Consider the following 12020-nt stretch of genomic DNA (forward strand, 5'->3'; position numbering starts at 1 on the left):
ACCTGGCGGAAAAGGCGCGTAAACTCTTTTAAAAAGAGGTTTTTTTAATACATACTTCTATATGTATGTCTCCCTTTAAAAAGAGGCGGAAAGGCAGAAAATGAGCATGCAAATAAGATGGTTTGCAAAGGAAAGAATTCCGAATTTTAACTCGTATCCCGCAAACTACAGAGGCATTAAATTCTGATTTTACTAATTCATGATCCCGATAGAGGTTTCTCATAAGGGGAAATTGCGTACTCAAATGATGACTCAGATTGCGTCTTGGCCTGCAGTTTTGTTTTAGGGAGCTGTTCATTTTTTTTTCCATGCAGACGATATGATTAAAAAGCAAATATTTTAACATAACTTAGTGATCTGAGCTATTACTGAAATGTCCACAGTTTCACTCTTTTTTTTTTTTCTCCTAGATTAAAGAAAACTTTAAAAATCTATTTGCTTTGACATATGACACAATATTTAAGAACTGAAATCATCAATTAAATCACACATCAGAAACATTTCCCTTTGGTAAAAAATATAGTGCTAGACGATGTACACTTTGAAATTGTTGTTAATGTTTAAAATGCAATCTGAAGTGCATATGTTATTTAAAAAAAAACCATAAATTAAAAATTTTAAAAGTTTATGAAAAAAACCTAGCAATCATTGCTTAGCAAAGCATTTGCAGAGAAATGTGTATCTTTGGGTTTTGAGGATATGCATAGTTTTCTAGCATGAAAGCTGAATGTGTTATTCTTTTTTTTTTTTTTTTTCCTGTTTAAAACTGAGTAGATCTGAAGGAAAGAGGGTTCCTTCTGGGTGCCTGTAATAAAGTACCAAACCCGACAGGCACGTGAAGGTAGCGAAAGCCTTTTGGATTGTCACTGAAAATAGAAAAGGTGAACGTTGACAAGATTTCAGATATTTTTTTTCCTGGGGACTGAGGGAAACTGAAGTTAAAAATAAAGCTCTCGTATGGTCAACATGTTGGAGGAAATTCAAAGACTCACATAAAATAAACATATTTCAAGAAGTGTTTTGAATTTCACTGTGTAATTTCTGGCCAACAGAAATTACAGTTGTATCTTTGGAGAGACATTATGTCAGATCAATGGTCATTATGCAAAAAAAATAAACTGAAAACTTGATGCCTTAACCCGTTCAGTTATTAAAATGCAAACACGAAGAGGATAGCTGTTCTTTAGATTCGCTACTAGAAAACTTTGCACCACTGTGTCGCAATTAGAAAATATCTGGGTTTGATGTTCCAGGAGACACGTAAATTGTTCCTTGAAAAGACACAAGCACGAAGCGTCGCTCGCTTCGGCAAAGGAATCCCGTCAGTAGTTATTGAAATACACAACAGTTTATGCCCCGAAAAATAAAGGAAATTATCTGAAGCGCATGCGTGAGCTAAAATATCCCAGCCCAAAGCAGAGTTGTTCCTAGCCTACATTTAACTGTAACCTTTGGAGTCTTAAAGCCGAAGGAGAATGCCGTGTCCTGGCAGGTAGCGGTGGTTGCGTGCGTCTGCGTACGCGGGCGCACGTATCCAAGCGTGCGCACGGATGCCCGGGCTCTTCTGCAGCGTTATTAAGAAAAGCCGTCCATACTTCACCATGTTGTTACATGTGTCTGTCTGCTGATTATAAAATGTGTTAAACAGTATTTAAAAAACAAAAAAATGCAGAGCTGCGCTTTGATTTATTCAGCGAACAAAACATATGCTCGCTGTTCTGTTCTATGTAATTCATATGATCAATAAAATTTTCTTTAAAAAGAGCAACTTTGGCATTTAGAAGGATTATGCTGCTGAAGAAAAAAATGTTTCGCTCTTGCTATATGTAGTCAACCTCAACGCTCTTGCACCAGAAGAAGTTTTTGCCTCGCTAACGTCGATTCTTGTGTATTTATTATTTCTAATCTTCAGGGTGGAAGCGGTATATTGCGGCTGTTACCCGCTGTGTCCCAAAGCCTTGGTGTACCCAGAGATATTTCCAGGTAGCTGCTTTGTTGCACATTCTGTTTTTTGCTGAAACGTAATAACGCGATTCGTGCTAAAATACAAAGTTTTGAGAATAAACTTGAGCGAAAGCAATTGTTTATTTGGCAAGCCAACATGTTAGTGTTAAGGCAAATTTTATGTGTTTTAATACATTAGACGAAGTTTATATTTGCCATCTGTTCTTTTAAGATAACACAAAAGCAAGTTTTGAAATAGCATTCTTCATTGTTAGCATACACAACCCGTAATGATAGATTTTTGTTAAAAGGTCAGTGATGCTGCAACGGTTTGCAGATTTTTTTGATACACAGCAAAAAAAAAAAAACCAACAAGGGCTGCAAATCACACCAAATTATTTAAACAATTTAATACTTAATAGTATGCAACTGCGGTACAGGATACACACTAATGTAGTACCAGTTCTTTGAAAAATCTCATCACTAAATGTATCACATATGCATTGTGTTACATTAGAATAATGTATTTTAATCACCCAAAGGAGATGTCTAAACAGCACAACTACACAGTCTTATTTAGCATTAAACATCCTTGTGAGCTGAGGTAACCTTATAAAATCATGCTTAAATAATGTAAAACACGAGGCGGCACAGAGCAATATGCATTTTTAATTAGTAAAGTGACTAATATCGAGTGTGTGCTTTGAGGTTTTTGTTTCATTAAAAATGTATCTGTTTTTCCTGCAGCTGAATATCTGTATTCTACACCTGAACAGCTCTTTAAAAGGCTTCAGAATTTCTGCAAGAGACCAGATATTGTAAGGAAACATCTCTATAAGGTAGTTGTTCAGAATAGTTTTACGTGATATAATGCCATCTTGAAGTACAAAGGGAAAAAACCCTTAAAAAAAACAACATTTAATTAACATACTAATGTTTAAAGGAAACATGCTAGGGAGGGATATTAGTCGTTACACTAACAAGGATTAATTAAACTAGATGCCAGTTGTATTAACCTAGGTCTTATGAAATACGTGCACTTAATGCATGCTACATGCTTTTTTTTAATTTATTGTTTTCTAAAATGACTGTCCTTTACATTTGGACCCAAGAGGCTTATAAAAATGAACCTGGATTAATGCAACTCATTAGTTTAAAAGGAAAATAAAAGAAAGATCCTACAATTATACTAATGAGCATAAGCCTACCTTCCTATCCTAATTTAATCTTCCGTCCTCAAAAAATGCAGGTGACAGGTATCAGGTAAGATTTCTCTGCCTTTTGGAATTGTTTGCATTATTTTCGTAATTATGATTATTTTAACTCTTTGCTTTTTGACGAACGTTGAACATAAAAAAAGTTTATCGGAAGCATGATTTCCTGGGTTTTATCATGTCCTATTCTTTGCGGTTACTTGTGTAGAGAAAGTACAGTTTCAGTGGCAGACCTTCCATTCAAGTTTTGATCAAGTGTTCAATGCTAGACCGACTTTCACATTTTTAAGAGGTGTATTTATACTCCTAGGAGTCACACTTCTTTTTTCTTTTTTTTTTTTCAGTTACACGACTGTAGATGAAGCACTAAATTTTATATTATTCCAGTGCAGAGCTATCATGACACGATGCTGCTTTTAGAAAAATAACTGCTATTTTCTGCATGCCAATACGTGAACTTACGGCGTTTTCTGACTTTTACAGTCCTGGCTGTGCCGTGGGCAGGTTGGGTGCACGTTACCCCGGCACGACAAAGGTGTTTCAGGCTGTGAGAAACCTGAATTCAGCTGAAAGTCCTTAAAGGCTTGGGAGCGCGTGGAGATGCTCCTCGTGTTGGCCGTGCGGAACAGATGCGGTCTTTTCAGCGCTCCTTGGCTGTCGCCGTCCAGGCACACTTGTTAACGAGCAAGTCGAGTAATCTCCTCCTTAATTTGGAGGCTCACGCTGCCAGCAGACCTAACCTCATCCTCTCCACCTTCCTTCCTCTGGGGACCCGAAAGCGCTGGCTCTTGCTGCGCGCCGCCTGCCCCTCTGCCCCTTCCCGCGCACGTGTAGCAGGAGGAGCGAGGGTTTAGCCCACGCCTGACTTTTTTTTTGGGGGGGGACGGACACCTAAAAATAGACATTTACATAACGATACATCAAAGACGATGCTGTTTCTGCAGGAAACGGTTAAACTTCAAGAAGAAAGGAGAGAACCAAAAATGCAATTTAACACCCAATTTCAAGCTCATTATCTTTCATTGTCTATTAACTTGGCAATGGTTCAGAAGGTAGCTCATAATAGTTTAAAATGCTGACTGAACACTTCCAGTGTTCAGCATTACTTCTTGAGTCAATAGTATCGTGTAGTTATACGTGGTGGCTTCAAAGGGAAAACAGCCCTTAAACGTTTACCTTGACATTTCCCAGAGCTTCAGGTTCAGCTCACAGTTGCGTTCACGTGGATCTTCTCTCCAGGCGTGGATCCCCAGCTCCTAAACGGAGCCAAGGCGCGCTAAAAATGGAGAGAACGGGAGAGCAAATACTGATATCAAATAGCACGGGTTGGAAATGTGCGCGCCAGCCCCATCAGCAAAAGGCTGATTTTCTTTTATTAAAAGAATCCCTTGGGATGATTTGCAGGCGGAAGCTGGAGGTGTTTACCCTACCCCCGTACACGTGCCGTATTAACAGCGCGGCCCCGTTCAGATCTTCCGAGCGTTCGGGCCGAGCGTCTGCAACAGGTAGCAGTTGAGCTGCGTGGGGGATCGTTTTAAAATGAGTAAAGCAGAGCCTAATCCAGAACCTGTGAGCACCAGCGCAAAGATCCCTGTTGTCTTTAATAGGCTTTGGATCAGCTTGGAGAATACTGTTAGAGTTGCCTTTTTGTACCTACGCCCACGTATGTCAAGTCTTCCTTTTGCAATGAAACGATCCACAAAACCTCCGAGGAAGACGCTAACTTAGATATGTGCTGTTAATGTCATTATAGTTGGAACGGTGCTGCTTTTTAGGAAGCTGAAAAGAAAGAAATCGTGAAGGGTACTCAGCACTTCCACTGTGTTTTCACTTTTTTCAGATCGGTGTAATACTATATATACTATAGTGGAATCGAAAAGGCACCCCTAGCACAGTAGTGCATCCTAAGGAGCTATTTTTCTTTCCGAAACCTTCCTGACATGCTCCCTGCCTGAAGTTTGTAGAGTAGCTGTGAAGTCTTGGAAGTAAAACTGCTTTAAAAGCAAATAGTGCTTTTCTTTACTGGTTGGGGATTCTGCTTCGCAGATTGGGAAGTAATCATCATCACAAGTATCTTGGCTTATCCTTTTACATATTGTTGGGTTTTTATCACCAAGGATATCCATAATAATTAGACAGCAGCCTAATTAAACAGGCGGTTTATTCCTTCCTTTGTCCTCGCTGCTTGTGCTGACAAAGTTAGGGGCAAAAGGGAGATAAACGGCAGCGGGGCAGTCAGGTTAGGGAGCCGGACACAGTGAATGTCCCTGGGAAAATGTGCAGACCAAGGCATTAAACTGCAATAGCTTAGCTCGACGGAGCAGATTCCTGCTGGCAGACTTTTAAAAATGTCCATAATGCAAGCACCTGTGAAAACCTTTCCAAATGATGTATTACTTACCCTGCGTGTTCTCACAGCACCCAAGGCTGGCTCATTTGCATTGCGCCGTTGCCTTCCACCAGTTGTTAACAGGAGATGGAGATGAGTGGAACGCAAACCTCATTTGTTATCAATTATTTGTCCTGTTCCAGTTTTACGGAATCAAATGTTGCTCTCTGGTTCTGGGTATTTGTGGTTGCCAAAGTAAGAGCCAGAATGAAGCAAGTAACTGCAACAGGGCATCGGTTTCCATCCGAGTACACCATAAGACCTGTCAGTGTTTGCAAGCTCCCTATCTAGCAGATTTAAAATTAAGAAAGAAAAAAAAAAAAAATAGGGCAAAGCATTTGTTTCTGCATTATTTTCTTTAAGTTTACCTTTCAGTTCCCTCACTTCAGTTTCTTAATTTAAAACAGCATGTATAAAGAGTATACAGTGGAAAGGGACAAGAAGAGTTGCCAAAAGCCAGGCATGGAAGGAGCTGACAACTTTAAATAATCTCTCCCAGCCCTCCCAGCTGAATGAGTGCTGGTTGACATGCTGTCAGCTTCAGTTCCTACAGAAAAATCCTACTCTCACTGATGCTTGTTTAACGGAGAAAAGAATTTGGCCCACTTTCTGACATTCATCTTCTCATTTCCATCACGCTACAGAAGCTCACCTGCCTATGAAAAGACACATGGCGTGATTTTTTTTTTTTTTCTTTCTTACACCACTGTAGAAGGAAGTCTGCTGAATTCAAAGGGATTAAACTGCTGTAAAATCAAATTAAGATCCCAGTTAGACCGTAGACATCTGAATTGTTTCCAGTCTCAGGATTTGGCTGTATAGGGCAGTTCTAACAAAACTGTCTTTTTTTTTCTTTTTTTCCTTCTCTTTTTACTCTGATTTGAGATAAAGCAGTATCTTTGGTATTTCAGGAAAACGCGTAGAAGGGAAAACCGCTCCTGGTCCAGCTTTATTATTTAGGCACAGCTAGGAAGGCAGCAGGAGGCATTCTCGTCCTAAGGACACGGGGCGCTGGGCGCGTGAGGATGTGGGGGAGCCTGATGCCAGATGTCACGCGGCCCCGTTGCAAGGAGCAGTGGTCGTTCATAGTCCTGGTACAGGCCACGTAAGAGCCGGGGCCGATGCCTCTGCCCTTACCCTTGCCCACTCCCCAGCAAAACGCCGTGAGGAATTCTTTTTTCCGTAAGGATGCTAACTGCCGCTCTGGATCGGCACGCCATGCGTTTAGTACCTTGGTTTTGGCAGTGGTGAGCATGAGATGTTTGGGAGAAGGCTGACACAGGTAGAAATAGGGTATTAAAGATCCTCTCTTTGTCTTTTAGAGTTAGAGATTGGTCCTAACCCTGGACGTGGAGATTTTATCATCTTTCATAATCTTCTTCTAGTATTAAGTATTGCGAGGCTGTAGCTAATAGCTCTCCCTCCGACGTTCAGGCTCTTGGAGACCCGGGTTCTTGTCTTTCACGTCCTCCTATAGCAAAGTGATTCATCCTATGTTTACAGGCGGTATTAAAAACATTTCCTCCAGCCAGCTCAGGGTTTCCCCACCTTTGGTTGCATTGAGTGTCTTCTTGTTCTGGAGCTGGTTTCCTGGAAGCAGAAGCTCCCCATCCATCTTTTCTATACCATTCATTATTTTATAAACATTTGTCAAACTCTTGTAGCATCCCAGTCTTCTCAGTTTCTCTTCCTGAACGTTATTCTGTGTTTATATTCTTATCTCCCATCGTTCAAACCATTTTGATGCTTGAGAGCTGTTTTTGTGCTGGTGTGATCATTACTTGACAGAGTATTCTAGGCCATGCCATCAGTTTATGGGATGTGTTGTACTGTGATAATTTTCAACCTGTTCCTTATGGAGCCAAACATACTGTTTACTTTTTAACGGTGAATGTATATTGAGCAGATGTTTGCTTACAGTGTTCTCCAGATCTTTTGTCCTGAGCCGATAAAGTTAATTTAGAGCTCTATAAGATGTGCAAATATCTTCCAGACATACTTCCAGCAGAGCACGTTGGCAGAGAAAAAAGAAGGCATTATATTGAATTTGTGCTTCTACCTGGTCAGCGTGAGGTGCAGGTCAGAAGGAGGTTGGAAGCACAAGTGGGAAACTTGTATTTGCCTCTTGAGATGCTTGGTTCCCAGTGAGCATGATGTAAAATGGTTTCAGAGATGGTCTAAACCTGCTTCTCAGAGCCTGGATGGGAAGGTGGTAGCAGCCTGGGAACTCTGGAGTGCAGCGTGCTGTTTCCGTGCTGTCCCGTCTCTGTGTCAGTGCTTAGGCATGGGATCCTAAGTAAAATGTATGTAACGTACGGATTTCTTCTGGGAAAGCAAACTTTGGTTCCTTATTTAGAACACGGAATTGTAGAGTAATTTAGTGAGGGACCTCTGGAGGTCATCTGGCCAACCTCTGCTCAAAGCAGGGCCAGCGTCGAAGTAGGATCCAGCTTCAGAGTTGGATTAAGTCGCTCAGGGTCGTACCCAGGTTAGACTGAAGTCTCGACATTTTTCATTCCCATACGTATGGCTGATACAGGTGAAATCCAGCTAGCTTAGGAGGTCTGCACAGGTGGGAGGATCTGCTGGACTGTGGGACACAATTTGAGCATTTGGGGTCAACCTTAGGTCTCCAAGCAGCAGGTGGGTCTGGAAGCAGCTGTGGTAGAGTGAGGTCTGCTAGGTCATGGGGATCCCCACTGTGGAAGAAACGAGCTAGCAGGTAGGCTGTTGAAGTTGCCTGCTAGGTCATTCTGGGATCCAGCCATACATGTGTAGATGTCTACATAAGCATGCATATACACATCTATATGTATGTGTCCTGCATCTCAACTTCTCCCAGGGCTTGCCTTGCTCTCGGCTCTCTGAGGTGTATAACTAGGAGATTTCAGCTCTCTGAAAATGTTGGGCTGTAGCTCAAAGCAGTTGGCTGCACCTGTAGAGCAGGAAGGAAGCGTTCATTAAGGCGGCAGTTACGTGTGCATCTTCCAGCATAAACACCAGGACTTTGAACTTTTTATTATAACAATATTAGGTAGCTTCTAATTTAGTTTTAGAAAGTAAATGAAAACTGGCAGATGAACCACAGCCGCTGCAAAATGGTAAATGGAGAAACGGGTCAAAGGAAATATGATGGACTTTGAAAGAAAAGTTGCAAAAAGCAAGAAAACTTTTTTTTTTTTTCTTTCAGTAAAGTGTATTCAAATTACCTTGAGAAAGCAAGCCTGAAACTGTTTTCCTACTGTAGTAGTTGTTCAGTGTGTTCTGACCCATCCTATGCAAGGTACCCACCAGGGTGCCTTGCGTAGATTTGCATCCAGCATTTGATGTTTTTTTGTTTAAAGACAGAAAGAATGAAATAAGTTTTAAAAGGCTGATATATGAAACTTCAGAACCAGTTCGTTCAGGGAAATACTGCTACTCTGCTGAGGAGTATTATATCGCTCCGACTCAGGCCTCACAGTGCACCCAATTCATGTAAACCAATGCTGTCTTTTGATGGTGGTTTCCAAAGGTGCTTGGAGTTTGAAAGTTGAGCTCCAAAAGTAATTACTACAAGCTGCTTTCCACCTTGATTCTTCCCCAATACTCACATACAGAGGGAAGGAGCTGGGTCACAGAATAAAGCTGACCCAATACAAATTACCTCTGTAAATCACTCTGCTGTCTTGCCTGCCAAATCTCAGGTTTTGTGCTGAATAATAGTCTCTAATTCTTAATTTTGTTAAGGTAATTTTTTCAAAAAGTGCACAAAATGGATGCCAAATCAGTACTGTCTGCTTGAACGCCAACTGTCCTGAAACGGCAGGTCTGAATGGATGAACAGTCCTTATTAAATTCTAAAGGTTAACTCTGAAGTGTAATGATGGCAGAGTAGATATTAATCACTTCAGTTCTGATCTTAGGACACAAGAAACAAAAAAGTTTATTATATCATAAAGAATATTGTACTGCTACTGACATCTTATTATGCTGCCTGTTCTTCATGGGGAGATCTTGTTTTGTGTGAAAACTTTGCTTCTCTTGATCATTTTATCTCTGCATATTTAGGAACTGTTGACTAAATCACTATTCCTTGAAAAAAATGAATTCCCAGACCTTTGCAGAGTTACCACCCTCCAAAAAAGGAGTTGAATTTTTTTCTCTCCAAGGTTACCCTAAAATAAGGCCCAGAAGCCAGACCGATGATGGTCAAGCAGGGGAATTACGCCTTCGTTCCCGCCAGTTCTTGGTTCTGCCGTGTCTGAGGGTGAGAGGGGCAGGTTGGTCCCCACGGGTGCTCAGCCCTTGGCGTGTCTGCCCAGACCGCCAGTAAAGCAGACGGACGTTGGGTGGTGCTCATCCAGGAGCAAATAACCTGGGTCTGCCCACCAGCTTACCTGTCTGGAAAAAAAAAATTTCCGAATTCACCCCGTTTCCTAACAACGCCGCGTAAGTGTTCTCCGAGCAAGTCCCTTCCACCGCTCCCGAAATGCCGGGTGTTGCAGAGCGTTTCGGCACAGAGCCACGCTCCTTCCCGCGCGAGAGACGTCCCTCCCGTGTGCCGGCATCTAACGCGGCTTCGTGCGCTTTTCTCTCTGCTTCCTCGTAGGGCGAGACGGCTGGGTTTTCTTGGGCAGCGCTCGGCGGTAAATTCAGGTCTCTGCTCGCAGCAGAACGGAGGGAAGATTTGTGACAGATGGGGCTAAGTCACAAACTTGCAGCCTCAGGCAGAATTGTGGAAGTTTCCAGAGTGTGCCCATATTTACCTGATCAGAGAGAAAAGAAAATCTGCAGAGGAAGCCGAGCCTGGCTGCTTGTCATAGCTGACACAGAGCCATCTGCCACAAACCTGTGGCGGCTTCAGATCTCCAATCCCTGCCACCACCCCAGCTCAAATTAAATACAGATTCTTAGAGACGTTATGATGGTTACACATGTCCTCGGCATCACATGCAGGAGACTGTTCAAAAAAAATATGTGGCCTGTTGTATAACCGCACTCATGTATCCCATATGTGGTGCCACATTGAATTTCCGGTTGAATCTGTTTTTATCCTTTGTACTGGATGACATGGTGCCTGAATTCTTTCTTTTCGCCGACACGATGGCAGCCAAGCTGCAGCTTCAAACGCTCACACTTGGCTGAGTTTCTACCTAGGTTGCCAGGTTATCATTGGAGCCTTATTGTGTCCTCAAAGGGCCACAGGGCCTGAAAGGAGGATCCGAACGCTGCCGGACTAATTGGGCAGCCATCTCCGGGTTCTTCGGAGGCAAAGGGCTGCTTTAGCACTCTTCTTTTTTTTTTTTTTTTTTCAAATTAATGACTCTCTGGCACAGGGGTTTTTAAGTGAAGGTATTAATAAGGGGTCTGGCAGGTAATCCCATGATTCACGGAGTTACATTTGCATTTAATTAATCTTAAAGAAAGCTGAAAGATGAACAGCTGTAATTCAAACTAGCATGGGAAATATGCTACATGGTGCCATCTATCCGATAAAATGAAAGCCGAGACACTTGTTTTTATTTCTCTCAAGGATGGAGAACAAACAGATAACAGTCAAAATACTTCCAATAAAAACCAGTAGTTTAAATGTAATGGCAGTTCATCAAGAATCTTTGCATCCAGTTACAAATACAGTCTTTTAAAGATAAATCACTTATGATTCCAGCAGTCAAGCTGCTGTATTTGTTGATGTAAAATGTTTTGAAGATGAAGATTGTACAATAAATTTTTAATAAAGTGCCCACTGCAATTTTTAATTAGCATATCTCATTCATGTATAAGTGTGTACATCTATCTGTATGTTTATCACTATGCATATCCTTGTGTCAGAGTCAATGAATGCAATTGTGTCTTTATCTGATGAAGTCGAATCTGTTTTGCAAGTGATAATAAAACGTTATGACAATTCCAAGATTTTCAACTCCGCTCTGGGAAGAAGCGAGAAGAGGACTCTCGGTGAGGCGGTACGACGCGAAGCCTGGTAAGACCTCTCTTTGCGGACAGCCATGGGTTCAGCTTCCCTCCCGCCAGGCAGGGCGGCTCCTCTCCCGGTCCCCGTCCCGGCAGGCTGCCGCCCGGCAGCAGGCATCAGCTCCTCACCTGTGCCCGAGCACCGTCAGGAGCGGGTGAAAGGCGCGGGCTGCTCGCCCTCCGCGCACGTGCCCGCGTGCCTCCTGACGCCGTCAAGATGCTGAGCTGTCCTTCTTCAGCGCGCGAGAGCGTGCGGTACCTCTCTTTCAAATTACTCCATTAAGCAATCAAAAAACCCAAGGGAGGTCCAACGGTAAGTGTTCGGGTATTTTCCTAGCGCTGCGGAGTTGTAATTTTGCAGTAATCGTCCGTCTTGTATGCTGGTTCCTCCTCACGTCTAAGCCCAGCTTGGGTCTAGGCGTTTAAGGTGGTTGAGTAGAAGCGGTCTTCTCACGACAGCGTGCATAGGTGCAGCAGCACCTTGGTAGAGCCAAGTAACAGGACAACCTTGCACTTCT

At 42.4% G+C, this 12020-nt stretch overlaps 1 protein-coding gene across 7 annotated transcripts in view; it reads left to right on the plus strand.

The window, feature by feature from the left end:
- The window catches only part of QTMAN (queuosine-tRNA mannosyltransferase), a 125583-nt gene extending 115361 nt beyond the window's left edge, over positions 1 to 10222 (plus strand). For 5 of the 7 annotated variants that reach the window (XM_075710831.1, XM_075710836.1, XM_075710838.1 and 2 more), the window contains 3 exons: positions 1913 to 1983; positions 2692 to 2783; positions 10139 to 10222. In XM_075710831.1, the coding sequence (XP_075566946.1) occupies positions 1913 to 1983; positions 2692 to 2783; positions 10139 to 10222 (247 nt within the window). The remainder of the gene's footprint in view (positions 1 to 1912; positions 1984 to 2691; positions 2784 to 10138) is intronic. The other 2 variants (XM_075710832.1, XM_075710837.1) reach the window with 2 other exon arrangements.
- The last annotated feature ends 1798 nt before the right edge of the window (positions 10223 to 12020 follow it).

This window comes from Pelecanus crispus, chromosome 5, assembly GCF_030463565.1.
Source record: "Pelecanus crispus isolate bPelCri1 chromosome 5, bPelCri1.pri, whole genome shotgun sequence".
Taxonomy (NCBI): Eukaryota; Metazoa; Chordata; class Aves; order Pelecaniformes; family Pelecanidae; genus Pelecanus; species Pelecanus crispus.